Source organism: Melanostigma gelatinosum (assembly GCF_949748355.1).
Source record: "Melanostigma gelatinosum genome assembly, chromosome: 14".
NCBI classification, from domain to species: domain Eukaryota; kingdom Metazoa; phylum Chordata; class Actinopteri; order Perciformes; family Zoarcidae; genus Melanostigma; species Melanostigma gelatinosum.
The window spans coordinates 10,932,069-10,950,746 of NC_136647.1; the positions used below are offsets into that span (position 1 = coordinate 10,932,069).

Consider the following 18,678-nt stretch of genomic DNA (forward strand, 5'->3'; position numbering starts at 1 on the left):
GATAAACGACAAAATGATGACTACCAGTCACGTGGATCCAACTTTCCTGCACAAAATCAATCCGAGTCACATCTTCTGAACACAAACTGGCGGCGAAGAAACAGCGAGGCGGAGTAAGCGCGTCCACTTTTACTCACTAGTGAGGCAGGAGCTGGGGAGAGTGGGAGCGCGCGGATCTGTGCCACGCACGCCAAAATGTAATTGATTTCCGGTACGCCTTTTCAAAATAAAAAATATATATTTATGTAGAAGAGAACAGGGTTGGTCGTCACACTTTGTACTTTATTTGGATCGCTGAACAACTTTTATTTTGATGGGGAAAATTAAAATGAGGGACTCTTAAAAATTCATTTTAGAAGTTGTTTTATTTAAATCCAACAGCCAAACACATCTCCTGCATGGAGAAACATTATGAAGAAAATGATTTCCTACAAGTGCATTTTTTATCCTTGAAGTAAAAGCCCAGAAGAGCTTGGTATTTACATTTTGACATGACAAATGTCAATGTCTTACTTCTGAAATGACCCTGTAGGTAACCTCTGACCCCAAAAGTATAAGCTTGTGTTGCATATATGTACTTAGGCTAAAGCTGTCCTTCATTGCATAATCAAACACCTTATTTTGACTTTATTGAATAAAGATTTGCACCGTTAGTAGCAAGAATGGTAGTCATCGATTTAGAAATGTACTAAATCAAGTAATGTGTTTTCTCCATATTACCTACAAAATAGGTATCTTCATTTTTTTTTTTTTTTGATAGACCAGCTTTTACACTGAATGTAGCCGTGGTCTAATTCTGGTTATCTCTGGATAGTTTTGCTCCATTCGGTTGGGATTAAGGAGCAGATGGATTGGCAGCGGCTCTCTCCACCGGTCCTGATGAGGGGAGAATAATCTTCAGGTTACAGGCCAGATACCAGATTATCTCTCACTGCAGACAAGCAAGGTCTTCATCAGACTGGGTCACTGGATGCCTTCCCATCCTCAAATAACAGGACATGGGAATGTATTTTAAATAAAAGAGTCACCTGCTTTAACATCCACCTTCAAACATGAACATATTTAATCATCTTTAACTGACTAAATATTATATTTTTAGTATTATTTTGTTATTGGAGTAGCATAAAACATCTAATCACTGCTGAATTTCTAAAGCTGGCCAACTCTACACTGTTGTGTGATGTGACATTTGAAAAAGGCAAAGATTCCAGGTGCGCGCCATCTCACAGTCCTGCTCTCCAGCAGATTCTGCATTACGTCAGAACTGACATTTTCTTTATCACAATGTTTGTGAACTCTCTCAAAGCTGGGAGCCAAAGTGAGATGAAAAAAAAAAACCCTGCCAACTTCAACCTGACAAACAGCCTATGGACAAACTTAATTAACTCAAGAAAATGACCATCCAGCCTGTCCAGAAGGAGTCCTTGGGCTACAGCCCGAATACCAAACTTGCCCGATACGAATACTGAGCAGAATTCTCTCTCTGTAGCGCATCTGGTAAATACCGTGCATGGAAATGTCTGCTTGAGCTGCAAAATGAGGACTACTTCACATTGAAAAAATACATTTTAAAACAGAATTTTCTTCTAACATTATTGGCCCATTCTGGTGCGCCAAATTGAATTTCAAAGCAATGTCTTACTTTACTGTGTCGTTTGTGTCTGAATGACTTTGAAATGTATATGTGATGCGTTTTACTTTATATCATGCAGCAGCTTTACTAAGTCAAACCTCCACTTCCTTTTAAAGTATCAACTGCCGCTACTTTCTGAATATTTGTTCAGTTATCCATCAAAACTGATTTGATCTTTTATTTCCTTTTTTGCAATACCTGGAATTCAACAAAATACAATTTAAGACAGCAATTGAATCTGCAAAATCATCTGGCAGCTCCCATTTGTATTGGATCAACTGAACGTTATCTTTCCTTTGGAGGAGGAAAGTGGGTTCTCTCTGTATCAGTGTTGGAGGAGAGGGAAAGCAGCCCTTTGGCTTCAGTCACGTGAGTAAAATGAAAAATAATATAGCAGTCACACACACAACTAAATTGAGAAAATTTATTTTAAACAAAAATGATAATACTCCACAGTTTTATGTACGAACACAGTTTTGAAAGTACAAAGGGGTTCTCACAGGATTTGCCTCCAAGGCCAGGTGATTGTGTCTCACAGTCTGAGCGTCCATAACGGGCATCATCACCCAGAAAGCTAAATTCTAAGAAACCAGCATCATAATAAAAAGACAATAATAAGAACATCCAAAGTGTATTATTTCCCTCCAATCACCTCACACTCTGAATCAGAGTCGCCATCAGATTCTCCCCTCCCCCTCATATTTGGGTATTAAGTGCATGTTCATTACATCCATTAAGGTGTGCATGATGGTGTCGAGCTCTGCGATCAGGGTGTCGTTGTGACGACATGTGAAACAGCACAGCCTGGTGGAAAAAGGGAAGAAATGCAGCATGGGGAAAGTGGAAATATAGTAAGGATTGGCGTCAAATGTCATGGATGCAAAGTCTCAGCCAGCTTGTCCGTGGTTGTGATGCTTCTTGACATGACAAAAGGTCCAAAGGTGCTGGAGAGAGAGAGAGAGAAGATGATGATGTCTGAATCGGTCAGAGGATGACACGTCAACTGCATGATTGACCTTCTCTGTGGAGTTACAGTGCAGTCACTAACATGGTTCTATTGAATACCTCCTTTCAAAACAAAGAAAAAAAAGTCAAGTAAAACAGGATTGTTGGAGGAATTATGCTATTTTAAGGATTCAAGGTATGGCATATTCAAGAATATGGGGCATGATGAGCTCATGGCCTCTATAGGGCAAGAGTGGATGCAGTATGTTAATTAAGGTCATTGATGAAATCCATTAGTTACCAAAATAACAACGGAGTGTTATTTGAGGAACTATGTTAGAGACTGGATAGTCATGTGAAGGGCACACGCGTTGGCACCAAACACACAAAAGGTGGTTTGGAACACTGCAGCAGAGTGTGGTGTAAACATTAAAAAAGAAAAGAAAATACAGCAAAAAGGCAATAATTAAATACATTTGTGTACTACCTTGTACAAGAATATCCTAGGAGACAAAAGTGAGCTTCAAAATGTTTCATAGAAGAGGTTAACGGCACTCCTTTGTACTCCTGACTATACACCAATGTGCAGCTGATATGAAGTTAAAACAATAAAAAGCACAATAAAGCCAGTTATATCTTCTCGCCATCTTCTTACACAGCAGTCATTAAGCCCCTGAAGAGAAGTTCAGTAACACACAGCCCTTTGAGTGTCAAAATACAAACAGCTTCTGAGTCAGAAAAATATAACACCCACATTCCTGTGTTGAAAAATAGACATTTTAGCCACAAAACCACAGATCAGTGATGATGTCTCTTCAGTGCAACGGGTGCACAGTACAGTAGCTGCCTATGGAGTCTGTGCACTTTATGCATGTATACTTACAGTGTACATACACACACTTGTGTACTTGCGTGCACATGCAGTGCTGTTGTGTTGACATACAATTCCACAGGTGTGTGTATTACCTGGGTGTACGTCTAAAACAGTAAGGACCATGTATTCTTTTGGCTTCACTTTTAAGCAGTTTGGGATAAGAGTACATTTTACTTTGCCTTATACTCGCTGTGTTTCAGTACTTTAGGATTGTCAGTACAACGCAGATGCAGGTTAGGTGGGAAGAGGCGGGTTGTGTAGTGATACAGGGAAAACTGGCTGAGGTTTAATACCTTCTGTACACAAATACCTCCAAATTCTACATATTTAAAGCTTGTAACTAATCTCGCCCCCATTTTCTTGCCCTCCTACTTGATGTAAAAAGTGGAAGCAGCCACCCTTTGTCTCCTTTTCTTCATCTCGCTTTCTACAATTCCCAATCAGAAGACGTCACTGTTGCACCCGTTGGCAAAGTCGTCCCGCCGCACCCAGATGACATCGTGGTCTTTATTTGTGGCCCCCCCGACAGCACACTGCTTCAAGGGGGCAAGCTTCAGAGTCGGGGTTGCACAGCGAGACAGCGAGACACCACAAGAGGTGAAGGAGTCCAACAAGCCTGAATCATCACCATGCTTTATTCGCTCAACGTCCTCCTCCTGCATGACGCTCAGCATTATCTCACTTTCAGACTCCACTCGTCCGTTCAGGTTGCGGCTCCTCACCTCTGCGACCCGAAGATCGAGTCCCTCCATCCTCCCCTCCAGCTCGGCCGGCTGTGCCGAAGCGGCTCGGACAGACTTGCAGTACTCATCGTCGTCGCTCAAAATGTCCGTCTCCTTCATCTGCCCCACGTCGATGCCCCCACCCCGTTCGTCATAGCAACCCAGGTCAAACTGCTCCTCCACCCAACGGTCCGTGTCCTCTCCTTGAGGTTTGTTGGATTCAGGAAGAGCATGCTGGGACAGAGGCGGGCAAGAAGACTGGTGGGACGTGTCCGAATCGTTGCCGTCTTTGTTGCCATGGAAAACCAGGTCGGTGTCGATGGTGAAGCGGTTCCTCACCAGTTTCCTGCGGGCCAGCCTTCGTGATGGAGCTGATGCTAAACAGGCAGAAAGAAAGATAAAAGAAACCGTCTTGTTAATGTCTTGTACAAACATTGTAGGCCCTTCTTGTCCCGTGAACTAGAAGCTATACTTGAGCTTTGTCACCTGCTCTGTCCATGGCGGGCCGCATTCCTTTTAGGGCACACAGACGTTTGCCCCCAAATGGGACGTACTGCTGGTTGGGTGGCAGAGTCTCTGTATTAAGAAACTGCCGGCGCTGCTTTTCCCTAAGGATGGAGTGGACTGCTTTCAGGAAGTCCTTCTTACTATCTGGAGAACTGCGGATTAGACCAAAAGAAAATAGTTTTGTTCACATGAGTTCAATACATGTGAACAGTTTTTGAAAAAGAAAAAAGCAATACCTGCAGCACAACTGGAAGGTTCTCTCTGGTCTTCCTTCAGATTCAGATCTGGTGTGAACTACCTCACACACCGCCGTACCCTCAGAGTCTGAGAGGAGGGGAAAATAGAGATGTTATCTGTATTCATTTAAGCATTCAGTTCATTTCTGTCATCAATTTCTCCCCTCTTAAATAACAGGCCATTTGGCAGATTAAAACAATGATTTAAGGTTCATCTAGAACAGAGATGTGAGGAAGATTGCATGCAGACATATTAATAGGTATCCATTTGTTTGCTTACAGAGGTTATCATATATTCTGTGGGAAAGAAAACCAGCAACACTGAGTGGACTCCAGAGCCTTTGAAGCCACCGTCAGAAAATAAGAAGTCATCAGAATCAACCTCTGTGGTATGTATGACAGACTCATGCATATTATCCGTTACTCTGCCTTCAATTTAGAAATGCTGAATACATTTATTCCTAAAGAACAATATGCTCAAGTTATAAATGAATCTGTTGGGGAAAGAAGCAATAATCTAGTTCAGGCACAAGCAAGATACTATTTGTAAAGTCCAGTGTTTCCCTTGTGAGGACATATTAACTTTGATTAATATCAAAGAATAATGTGTAATACATTCATGTATTTATTAAAAGCATCATCTGTAGCACATGCAAAAATCACCACACAAGTTTCCCCACTGAACAGACTTATAATCTGGATGAATGACAATGTCAATTATGAGATCTATGCTTCCCAGGCAAGACAAATTAAAGTCTCCACATGGCGCCTCAAAGAGCTCCGTCTAAACATTTCAAATCTTGTCCAATTCATAACTTTGACTAAAGACCGTACAATTCAAATGTTTTACTGATCTATTCCAATTATGTTGGAGCTTTTTAGTCACTGATAGTCACAAGAAAACCAGTATCAGTGAGTTGGCTCCTGCATTTAACTCTTTATGTACTTCCTTCTTGTATAGTTTAATTACCGAAATCTATTTTCTTTGAATACAAGTCTACTAAGTTGGGGCAAAAAAACATCCACGACTTGATGAGGAATGGTGACGCAAGATTAGAAAATGACATTTTCTGCATGTTACTGTATTTAAATAGACGTACTTGCAAGGGCACGGACTTGGAGCGAGTCCGTTGCGATCATGTGACGGAAACGGAAAGGATCTTTGTCATCAATCACAGATGCACGGTGAGATCCAACCTGAAAAAGAGGGACTAGTTGGATATCCAATACATAACCACTGCAATACATCGCGATGACAGCAGAGAGCAGAAGAGTGCAATGACAGAAGGTTGGTTTAACAGACCCGACCATCCTGTGCTTTATTGTCGTGTACAAGGGGAATAGCAGCAGCGTGCATATAAAGTCTCTTCAGTCTGTTCAATTGCCAAAAACTACCCTCATTCAATTCAGTCTATTGTCCCATGATGAAAGACAGTAACCTTCATTCCTTCGTATTCTCAATGTGCCACCCAAAACAAAACAAAAAGCAATTTAAAAGAAAACCACTTAAGAGAAAGCCCAGAGCCCCAAATCCCCACAATACATCAAACAACAAAGAGGTTCTCTGACTGGATTCCTCAACATAAAATGGGAAAAAAAATATCGTACTTACGATCTTTTTCCTGTGCTTGGAGCTGTCTTTGTACACAAATACAACTGCTGTTTTGAACACTAAATGAGGGCAAAGGAAATATGGAAACCATTAGGAGGGTCTGCTTTCATTCATCGCAGACATCAAAATAGACTTTTTATTCCTCGGTTTACTACATTGGCAGCTGATGCACCATGTCAGCGGAGGCTTTTAGTCCCACCTTTAGAATAGCCTCACACCACTGGCATGCTATATCAGCAGCACCAAAGATGAATATGGACTAAAAGCCGCGACATTGCATGCACAAAGCAACCTCTGCAACTCACCATCGCCTTGCCAGGAAAAGCCCTTATACCATGTACATGAAATATGTATTGCCAAAAGTGTCTGTTTTTTAAAGACACAGGACACTTCTGGGTGTGTGAGAATTAGTAATCCCATTAATGAAAAGCTAACATGCTGCATTTCACATGAAAAGTAAGAAAATATGTTGTATGTTAGACTTGGTTTGTCTTTCAACAAGTCTATTTCCTCACCGTCTGAAATAGCACCCAGCCTCACACTATGCATGGCAGTATTATGTGGGACACAGTGACGTGTCGCGTGCCTGCAAGTGTTATGCAGTGTTCCTCCAGGGCAGGGAACAGTAGACACACAGTGGCATTGCTCTTTTGTTTGCAGAGAAAATGATAACTGCATATTAGTTTACTCATCACAGTGTTTTAGTATTTGACACACGGGGATGAGCGCTTTGCATATCATGTGTCTATTTGAAATCCTGCAGGCGTGACAGGATTGTCAATGTTATATAATATGTTGACCAAGCAAATACATAAAAATGCAAAACTGCATGTCATCGTTTGAAGAGTTTGACTTAAAAATGAAGACTGTGGAGCTTTTTTGACCCATTAGAACTCTTAAATGTACATCAAGTGGAGCTGCAATGCAACCAAAACTACTGCAATAAATTCTACTTTTAAGAAGCTTATTTTATGTCTTCGGTACATCATTATGCTACGTTGGGATTTACTCTCAGGCTGTTGAATTTGAAGTGCATTGTATATAGTTAGGTGGATCGATAAAAGCTGTTAAATGTATAAATAATCCCTCAGTCCAGCTGTAGTTATGTAGAAGGTGTCTGTCCATTAAAGAGATGAAACTTTTGAAAAAAAGAAAAAAAAAAAGAAAAAGGTTTCAATCCCCCAAAAATATTTTATAACAAAGACTAGTAGAGGAGACTCAATCCTACAATATCATCCAAAATCCACATTAAGCTTTACCAAAAGCAGCCATATCAGGGTCCTTTTTACTCTTGACCAGAAAGGCTGGAGGGTTGATCCACACCACAGTAGAATGGAGCAAAAGATCCCCCATCGAGAGGTCAGCCACCTGAGACATTTGGAAGTAATTCAACAGATTGTAAACTATTCATTTAAAATATTGGACAATCTATTGGATTGGCGACAGATCCAGTCTTTAATAAAACGTGCACGATCATGTTTTACCTCTTTTTTATCCGCAGTCTGGTCATTGATGAGCTGGTCGAAAACAGCTCCGTACTCCTCGTGAAGCTTTTGCATCTCGTTGATGTGGCTCGCAACTTTATTCATGGCTTTCATTGCAACTGAATTGAACACAATTACCATAATTGAATGCATCTTCATTAATTACAGTTCCATGGGTCGGGAGCTGATATTATACAGCTTCACAGCAGTTAAAAATGTGAATAATAAAAAAATAAAAAAATAAAAAAACAATGGCTTACCATCCAGGTGGTAGTGTTCCTCACTGTCCGGGTCAGTGAGAGAGTAGAGCTCCCTTAGCAGCAGCGGGTACTTCAGGACCCTCTGGATGGGTTTGATCAAGTAAGACTCCAGAGTGGATGAATGTTGCTGTCTGGGGTTTCTCTCAGCCAAGAAAGCCTTGAAATCTGGGTCGGTTTTCGCTGGAGGAGCAGAAATATGAGCATTTGTTTATTTTGTACAAAAGGGAGAACACAAACAGATACAGACAGCTGCATCTAAAAGATGAAGCCTCTGTACCTGTAAATAACTTGAATCATAAGATGAAAACCTAAACAGGTGTCCACTGAAGTGTCCGTAACAGTAGCAACCAAAGCAGTAAATGCAAAAATCAACTGTTCTTTCAAATGCCTCTCAACTCAACGCTGTAAGTTTCAAGTTTATGCCTCACTGTGTGCCGATACTTGTTGCAGCTTGCCTTTCATGCAGGGCATGGGAATAAAACCACATGCTTCCTGTACGACATAAGCCCCTCAGCTATCACATGCCACTGATGGTAGAGAGCAATGAACTACTGTACAACTTCCAGAGGAGCATGCGGTGGCTCTGTGCTTGATGCCAGTCGATGTGTGTGCATGTTTTTACCTTTAGCCAGGACCTTGGGGACCTTGGTGTGGCTGGCGCAGAAGGCGCTGTAGATCTTGAAGCGATCGGCATAATACAGGAATGAACCCCCCAAGGAGAACAGCACTTTCTGTGGAAACACACAAGCATTACATGCTAGCTCAATAGAAATGGCTTTGCTCATGAATCGAGGCTGCGCCATAGTAAATGGCAATCACTTTTTAGCAAAGGTTTTACTCCACTAGAAGTTTCAAGCGAATGCGTTTTGTTTGAGGCCCCCAGCAGTTAGAAAAAAAATGTATGTCAGGGCAAACATGTCTACAGAACTGCATAAACACCTTAAACCACATAGCCAGGTCCAAACAATAGTAGCTCTAAAGTGTTATATGTACGTTCCCTTACCTTAAACTGTTCCACCCTTTCCAGTCTGTCCAGATTTGGCACCAGTCTGATCCCATCTTCCAGCGTCCGGAGAAACTCCACCTGGAACTCCACCATCTCCCCGAGGTTACCGAACAAAATGTCCAGCTACAACACACGCAAAGCATCGTTCCGACACGGTTACCACCTCAAGAGCAATGTCAGTGTTTCGGGTTATGTACATCGACAACAATCCGTATACGTTTTTTTTTTTATTCTTGGATTATACAGGTCAGGTAGAAGGTACCTCATCCTGTGTAAGGAAGCTCTCTTTCTGCAAAGGTGTCAAGTAGCACTCTATGAGGCATCTCAGGTCCTGAAAAACACAAGGGATAGGAACAAGATTAGTCTGTCGTCAGATGTTGAAGGAAAAATGGGGAAGAGCTTGTTTGGGCGTCTATCGAAGGCAAGGCTGTTTAATTTGGCGTCTTTACTGAGGATTTTAAATTTTAAAAAAGAAATCAGCTCTCACAGGTATGAACATAACCCACCATGACACCAAACGCATGTTAACAATCTGCATGCCTATTACAATGATGATGGCACCCGAAACAAAAAGTTCAAGATAATTTTACCAGCAGCAATATGAGATTGTGTGTCCGTTACCGTCAAATAGATACAAATATGACTCACTGGGTATTGATTTGTGTGGTAAAGATTGTCTTAACGCTCCAGGAGAGCTTATACTGACTTTGACGTAAGTCCTCTCCGTCTCCACAAGTTCATTGATGACCTTGCGGAGTTTGTCTGCGTGGGAGAGCTGTCTCTGGGTGGCAATGCCTGCTGTGGGCGGTAGAGGCGACACAGGGCTCGGGGAGAGGGATGACGAGGACGACGATGAGGAGGATGACATAGGGCACTCCAGGGGATTCATGTCATGGAGACTGCGGCAGAAAGCAGTGACCTGCTCTGTGCTCTGTACAGAAAGAGACAAAGAACATGTCGCATCAGCAGGATTTCTATAAGGGGGATTTTATATCAGAGAAGACTTCCATTCGTGCATTTTTGACATGATAAAAGGTAGAGCTAAACAAACAGGGAATTACAACAGAAGCAAAAACAAACGTAATCATGTAATGGGTGCAGCCGACCTTGAAAATATGCACCACCAACAAAACATATAGTGTACAGGCTTGCAAAACCTGCCATAACACCACCCCAGGTATAAATGCCAAGCATGTGCAGACCTGCGAGGCCAAACTGGTACCGTAGTGGGCCTAATGTTGAAAAGAAAACAGTAGAGGGCTCTTCCCCTCTGCCTCATGCCTTTACACCAATAGCAGTTAAGATTTGCTGCTAAAGACTCCTACAGTCGTTATTCAGTGCCATGCTTTGCAAAGTGAGGGTCAACAACTTCTGGAAAAAGCTGAGATGAATTTTCTTCCACACTGAGGTGCAACAGCAGTTTGAGAATGACAGACTGGAACCCACGCAAGAACATACATAATTGGGATCAAGAGGCTCTGTCCACATTTGACGGTTTCTTTCATAGTTCCAAGGCTGTGAAGGTGATGCAACAGTGCGTAGGCGAAGAAAGTGACATAGGAGCGTTATCTAAAGTGAGGCTGGATGTGCAAATCTGAAATGCACTGAGAGTAATACAGCAATGATTCCCACAATACCAAAAGCTATTACAAATCTTTCCAACGTCTGTAAATACGACCTAGTAATCTGCTTCTTAAGATCTCGTATTCCATTCTCTCAGTGGATTTATAGGACACTTTGGTGAATCTGTGGTTTCATGGCATTGTTTGCGGGCCACGTCCAGGCAGGTCTGTTAAGAGACATCTTTTTTCTGAATGACTCAGCCCACACACACTGGACACTAATTGCAAAAGATTCGTGCTCCATGTCTCATTTAATTTGACTCTTATCTAAGACCTCCACTACACGCCCAATTCTTGCCTTTACTAAACCTTTAAAGAAATTGAAAGCTCTGATCTGGTTAGGCAGGACAATTACTAAGAATTCCCTGTCTTGTGAGATATTTAAGACTCAGTGAGACATTGCAGCTGATTGTATCTGCAAGGATCTGATTTTCAGCCATTGTTTTGTTTGATAAAATGTATGTTTCCAATTCAAAACGGCAGTCATCAGTCTTACTAATAAAAGTACTGTTGCAAATGTATGCCACTCAAACATCCCACATCTGTGTGGAGTCAGTGAAGGTGTTTATTAATTGTAATCCGTGAAGAAACAGAGCGCCTGCTTGTGTGCTTCCACTGATTTGCAGACAGCTGGTCAGCTGAAAGACATGGCTTGTCTTTGCTGATTTCATGGCTGGTCGCCTGTTAAGCTGCAGCGATGGCAAACACAATTTTCCATTGTTGGTATTCAAACCAGTTTTGCAACACTGCTGGGTACACACGCACGTACACACCGTTTGATAGAAATGCTGGTACTGAAATTCCTCTCATCGAGTCAAGATGAGCTCCTTACGTCACTAAAACGATACAACAACCACACAAGCAAGCAAAAGTATGCAAGACGAGTAAAATAAAATGAGCTTGCTTATCATAAAGCCTGTACAAGTCATTCACGCTGCATTGTGAGGATCACTCCCAGAAGGTAAGTCATGTAAGAACATTGCCGACAATTTAAAACTCCTCCTTAAAAACAAACGCAATGTATTATTTAAGTTGAGGCTAACATTTAAATATGTAATTCCTGTTAAAAATATATATTGCAGAAAATAAATTGATGCATGGATCAATGTGCAAGAAACACTTATCAAACCGTCACTGACCATATACACACACACACACACACACACACACACACAAAAGGGCAATAACATTAACAGTCTAGTCACTTTCTAATCTGCGACCTGGGTAGCGTAAATGTTGACACACGTCAGTAATTAGACTGTTTTTAACGGATGAAAGTTAAGATAAACAAGTGATAATACATCCCGATTGTTGGATTTGCAGCACAGTGATGCTTTTTTAATGACACAATGCTTTACTCGTTCCATTGAAATATAAACAGGGGGGATATGATGAGGTCTGAACCCTGAAGTTCATGTTATCACAGTGTGCGATGAGTCAAAAATATTCCATTAGTTGTTAGAATGGGTTGCTCTGATGGGAATTGAACCTCTAACCTCGGTACTGTTGGTACCGTCACAAAATCCCTGAGCTCTGCAGGATCATATCCACAACACAAGGGATCACAGACACACACACACACACACACACACTCATCAGACTGCACGGCTCACCAGCTGTAACATATCAGAGATGGATTCGGTCGAGCGTCTGGAGTTCCCGCTCCTCCTAAAGGCTGACATGCTGGCAGGTCAAACAAAAAGGTCAAGGAGAAGTCAGGTGTCCGTTTTCTGTCCTGCTTTTTCTGTCCAGGTAGCTTCCATTCCTCCTTCAATGCCTCTCAGAGCCAGGAGGAATCATTTTTACAGTTTCTTCTGCCAAAATGTACGACTAACACACTGCAGGATGTTGAACGCGTCCCGCCAAACTGATTAAAAAAAAAAAAAAAGTGTAAAAGAAACAATACCTGATATTCAGCTCTCATACCGCTCTGAAAAACACTATTGCTGGTAAAATGATTACCATTGCAGCTGAACAAATATTGAACAGAACAGATTGCAGTAAAAAAAAACAGCACCCTCATGCCACTTTATCCTAAAGAGTCTATCCTATCAGTCTCTCTGTCTCAATCCCCCCACTGCCTCTGCATGTCCCTGTTGCTATGTCACGTCTGTCCAGGTGTTCGAGAGCAGCTTCAACGGAGAATACAACATTAAATAACAAGATCAAACATCACATCCCCACGAGACGTGGAAGCAAAGAGGGGAGGAGAAAGGAGAGAGGAGAGGAGGAGGGGGGGGGGGGCTGAGGAAGCGGTGGGTGGTGAGAGCCAAACACAGGAATACAGGAAGTGCACGAAAAGACAACAAGCATCTATCTCTCTCTCTCTCTCTCTCTCTCTCTTCACAACACAGAGACTTATACCACCACCCATGAGAAACGACAGCAGCCTTATTAAACGGTATGCATTTGCTCCATCTCCTGTTTAAAAATGACATGAAAACATACCCAGCAAAATAAGCAATGCCGTGATGCACTGAACATCTCTTCCTGGTCGTCAAAGCAGCTTGAAGTATATTCCACAAATGATATTTGTTCCAGATCTGACTGGAACTTCAAGTTCTCGTGCCATAAATGCTTCGAACTGAAACTCACTTGTCAATCAAGTTATGGCTAACCACACCACACCTGCTGCTCACTCGTCTTTTCTGAGAAACAAGAGTTGCATAACACATGGAGGATTAAGACTGTTACACAGTTGCTCGTTGAAATAGATCTTCAATTAAGTTACGAGACCTTTTGACCAATGCAAGTGTGTTTTTTTTATGTTTATCAAGTCGGTTAAAAGGGACAATCAATCCAGCAAGTGCGCGTACGTGTGCTCACGCAGTTCTACACACATGCAATGCACAAAACTTTGACCTCAGACATGTGGAAAAGACAACAGCTTAGCAGAGAATGAACAAAACTATTAGAGGCAGGCAACAAGTAGAGAAGGAAAAACCCCGGCAGCAATACCTTTTCCATCGTCAGTCCAACACATGCATTTCCTAATCATTTCCAACAGAGAGGAATTTTTGCCCTTTCACAAAATGCACTACATCCCAGACTCGCCCTCGATCACAGAGAGACAGGAGTACAGCATGAGGGAGGAGCGTGGAGGCAAGCACAAACCTGCTCTCACAGCCGTCAGCTGAAACCACGCACAGCGAGAGCCAGGATAAACAGAGCCACACAACCTGCCGTACAGAAACACATGACGCACACTTGGTGTATGGGAGGGAGGAGAGTCTTGAAGTTCAGTTTCATTTGAAATCAGGGAAACATGCAAATCCATAAATCCCTACGAGGAATGATGAGATATACGCCATGACACAGAGAGAGGGAGACTTTAATCATTTAATCTGAAGCTAAAGGATGTTATGACACGAGTCTTCACCAATCTACAGTATGCATGAACATACATTCATTTGCAGACTGCGAGCTTCCTGCTGTACAATTCTGGGAAGTTAGAAGGGAGAGGAAAGTGTCAAGTGCGAGGCATTTTCTTTCTTTCCTTAAAACGGTAGTCACCATCGGGCATTAATAACAGAACATAAGAAAATGCAGTTTTGCACATTTAAATTAACCTAAATTGGAGATCACATTATCATATATATTACACACACAGAATATAATCTATTGATGGCTGAATACTGAAATATACCAACCAATATTGTTAATCATACTTGATTCATTTTGAACCAGATCCGTTGTTGGTTGCATGCTTAATGTTGGAAACACAATTGTTGTCTTGCAGTCTTCATGAGTCGGCACAGTGCTCCCTCTAGTGGAAGACTTTGGGAAGACGGTAACAACTGGGACAAAGCTGGAAGGCCCGGCTAGAGGGCAGTAAGAAGAAGCAGGTTGAGAGACGATTCATGAAAAAGAAAGAAAGAATAAATGATTTTAAGGCTAAAGATTCACAAAATGTATGCATTCTTAGCAGTCAGTAACTACATTAACCAAATGCACTGCCTGCAAGGAGCTAATTAACCTGAATTATACCATCAGGAGTTAATCAAAACAAATCTTGATGGAAACGGTCCCCTCGACCCTTCAGGCAATGAATAATGCATTTCCTATTTCAAATACCCCAAAGCCAAACTGATAGAGGTTTGTAAATTATAACCAGCACTCGTCAGTGACGATGACTACACCTTGGAGAACACTATAATCACAGTCATCTCCATTATCGCCGTTATCGCAAGCAATCACCGTCTTATTCTCCAGTTTGGTTTTTCATATCGAGGAGGTGGCTCTGTGCTTTGTCTAAAATAATGAACCTCCCCGTTTCCTCCGGCTAGCCAGACACTCATTTATCTCCACTAAATGATGTGAAACACTGTGGAGAATGAAGTAATTAGAGGGTGGGGATAATTAAAACGGTCCCTCCTTTTCCTCAATCTCGCCACCATGTGACTGCAGGCGGTGGGTGAAATGAGGTAAGACGCAATCTTCAGCACTTTGGAGGCTTTCCAAAGAGTGTGGAAACAAAGCCATGGCAAAAAAGGGCAACCCAAATTTAAAAGGATAAAAAAAAAAAACATGTTTTTTTTAAGTTCCCAGGGAGTCTGTGGCAAGTTTCTCTCATTTATTTTAACAAGAGTTGGCATCCAAGTGCTTCAGGTCAGGGCCCACAGTCGACTGGAAAGCTACAGGGAGCGGAGCAGTTTGAGAGCCAACGGCAGCCTCCAACTGTTTATGTTAAGGAGCAGCAGGGTGTTCGTGAGGAGGAAGAGGAGGGTAAACAAGGAGAGGAAGTCACAAGGAAAATAGGACGACAGGAGAAGAGAAAGAGCGTTCAAACCAAAGATAATGAGACAGGATTATCTGAAAGGACAAAAAACACTGAGCTGTCACATCTGACAAAGGACACGGTCACATTGTTGTACTCAATTATTATAGGGACAAAATATATGACAATAGATCAAGTAGCCAAGTGAAATGAAGGGTAGAGAGAAAGGAGGATGACAAAATGAGGCCAAAACAGACAGCAGATGGGAATTAGGAGAGACACAAGACAGCACACGTTACGACTGGAGCAGGAGGCGAGACACTGAAAAGGTGAGGATCATCGCTTTCCAGAGCTTTGTTAATAAAATTGCACTACTCTGATGTACCGTTTTGCCCTGTACTGCCTTGCATGGGTTTTTTTCCTCTATTTGCATGTGTAATATCATCCGATAATAAACCAAGAAGCCCATGACAAAGCATTAAACACCAAGGGACAACATATTACAGACATGGGTAAGCAATATCCGAGTCTCAAGCCTTACTGTGTGTCCAAAAGAGACTAAATTGTTTCACACGTATCATCATGAACAAACCTATTGGTTGATGAACAAAAATTATTTTACTCATTTTGTGCTGACTTGACCGTTTTACTTAATTTTGCCCTTGTTGAATGGTAATAAGATGCGACAACGAGTTTCTTTCACTATAGAAAACAACATACAGCTAGTCTGACACCAGTGACATTGCATAATCTTCAGCAGATTAAAATAATTAAACTGCACACTTTCCAAAAAGGTTTTATATAAAGATGACATGCTGCATTTTGTGTTTCCAAGTGTTTCAACTTGTTAGAATAGATTTGAATGGATTTCTTCTTCAATGTAGAAACACTGAGCTTGGAACAGCAAAATCGCTTTAAATGTTGATTCGAAGCTGTTCGAGGTTCAAACTGTTGTAAAGGTTAACAAGTTTAGAACTGCTGGATGTTTTCCCCACATCAAGTGCGCCAAATGAGACTTAAAAGCCTCTCGTCCTTATTCAGCCCATCCTGGCAACCCCGTCTGTCGGTATTTCTCTCATCTTCGCATACTTTGCTTCAAACGAATAACGGCACATTGGAGTCACAGAACCACCACTGTCCAACCGGACTGGAGCCGGCTCTGACCTCCCCCATTAGTTCGCCCTCGAGACTGAAGCTCACTGACACACATCCGAGACAGAACACAGTGCTGTCCCTTCCCTCTCCTCTTTTGTCCATGTCTGGGATATCGACAAGAGAGGTACAAAAAGAAAAAAAAAAGAAAATTGTTTCTGGTGGTTACTGGTTATCAGACATTGCCATGGTAATGGAAGTGACAACCGTATCCAAGGGAGACCGGCTGGCACCACGGCGCGTCCCAGCAATCACTGCGCCGACCCTGATCAGACCCGACATAATCTTAATTAGACAGTGATGCCGCTCACTCACGCTTTCGCTCACCTGTCCGTCCTCATCTCTGTGCTCCAGAGCACACACACACACACTACATACTGTGCACACACATCTGTTCATGTGCTAGGACTGACACACGAGCTATTCAGCACACCACAAAGTAGTCCTGCAATATGTTGTCAGCACTGTATGAAAACAAATCTGTTATTTATGTGAGAATACAATAATGGTTACAGTAGGTTGTAGGTGTCAACAGAAATATAAAATGAACTGCATGACTTAATCACCAAGTTAAGTTTAATACAAAGCAACTTCAAAGCAGTTATGAGCGTGTGAACTATGGCTGTGTGTGTGTGTGCGCGTCAGACCACTTACACGCTTGTGTCAGATCTTTCAGTTCCAAAACAGTCTTTGTGTAAAAGGTCACAAGTATCACATACGAAAAAGCCTGTGAACATCTTCCAGCTTTCTCGTCACATACACGCAGAAATAATCTGACACGAATGAAGAAATATTGAGGCTAAGACCTGCCAAAGGGTTTTCATATGATCATAAACACATGGACTCAGTATCTGCTCAAACGTACATCCAGAATGTGTTGAATAGTTGGTCAGTGATATCAGTGGTTTCTTTTTTTCTGTACGACAGATCTGAGACAAGAAACAGGGAGGAATTAATCACACTGCTGCTGTAGTCAGCGAGCTGAAAGATGGCAGCAGAATAATGCAGCTAATCAGCCACTTCAAACACCAGCAGTGATCCACAGGTCTCACACACACACACACACACACTGATACCAGAACTGTTGACCTTTGTCTGAAACAACACATGCCACTGACAAGTTGTGTGGAAAACTGTGCCAAACTACTATTAATCCCCTGCTCTGTTGCATGTATGTGCACGTTTGTCGTAGTGTGTATGCATATCAAGGTTGTGTCTTTGCACGCCATAGTCTACCTTTTGTCCCGTCCCCATGCACGTTTTGTCTTCCTGATGATCTCCAGGACTCTGCAGGGTCCGCCGAGATCCTTCCACTAAGGTCTGGTCTGGGCTCTCCACCGTCAACCCCGACACCTCATCCAGGATGTCCTCTACAGACAGAGACAAAGGGAAAATTGTACACAATACGCTGCGTGTATCCAAATAACAGGACCTTCTCCCTAATGCTCAGTTACGGACCCTTTTGTACAATTAACCTGTTCTAATGCATTTCATTTTCTACACTTCCTTAAATAGTGTAAAAGAGAAATCGGAGTGTTCGGGTTCTGGATATATGCACAATACACTTTTGTTGTGAAAAACTACACTATAAGTCAGCATCCCTAAGCTGCAAAGAGAATGACGGCAGTACAAACAACCCTCATTGTTTCTAGTTATGATATGACCGTGTCGTTTATTATTCTATCCACATCCATGAGAAATTTTAATTTATTTCCTTTGAGTTGAAGGCCTCTTAAGCATGATATCATCGATAACCTCCATCTGGCTGCTGAAGTGTTTTTATTCTCTGTCCGACCTTTTGCGTATGGCATATCCTACCCAATGACAGCTCTGCCCTGCTGACCGATTCATATTAATATTCATGGTGCTCAGAGTCCCTGTATAAACAATGCCAGTTTGTCAGCCTGT

General features: G+C 42.1%; 2 protein-coding genes across 2 annotated transcripts in view; both read right to left on the reverse strand.

The window, feature by feature from the left end:
* Window positions 1-18,678, reverse strand: part of scaf4a (SR-related CTD-associated factor 4a) — a 92,672-nt gene that overhangs the window by 10,606 nt on the left and 63,388 nt on the right. The window lies entirely within an intron of this gene.
* Window positions 2,044-18,678, reverse strand: part of tiam1a (TIAM Rac1 associated GEF 1a) — a 48,784-nt gene continuing 32,149 nt past the window's right edge. Inside the window, exons 17-29 of the mRNA XM_079282756.1 lie at window positions 18,007-18,140; window positions 9,986-10,210; window positions 9,542-9,610; window positions 9,277-9,402; window positions 8,896-9,004; window positions 8,274-8,453; window positions 8,014-8,132; window positions 7,789-7,897; window positions 6,530-6,588; window positions 6,018-6,114; window positions 4,918-5,005; window positions 4,661-4,833; window positions 2,044-4,551 (exon numbers count right to left, since the gene is read on the reverse strand). Of these exons, the coding sequence (XP_079138882.1) occupies window positions 3,893-4,551; window positions 4,661-4,833; window positions 4,918-5,005; window positions 6,018-6,114; window positions 6,530-6,588; window positions 7,789-7,897; window positions 8,014-8,132; window positions 8,274-8,453; window positions 8,896-9,004; window positions 9,277-9,402; window positions 9,542-9,610; window positions 9,986-10,210; window positions 18,007-18,140 (2,147 nt within the window). The 3' untranslated portion in view covers window positions 2,044-3,892. The remainder of the gene's footprint in view (window positions 4,552-4,660; window positions 4,834-4,917; window positions 5,006-6,017; window positions 6,115-6,529; window positions 6,589-7,788; window positions 7,898-8,013; window positions 8,133-8,273; window positions 8,454-8,895; window positions 9,005-9,276; window positions 9,403-9,541; window positions 9,611-9,985; window positions 10,211-18,006; window positions 18,141-18,678) is intronic.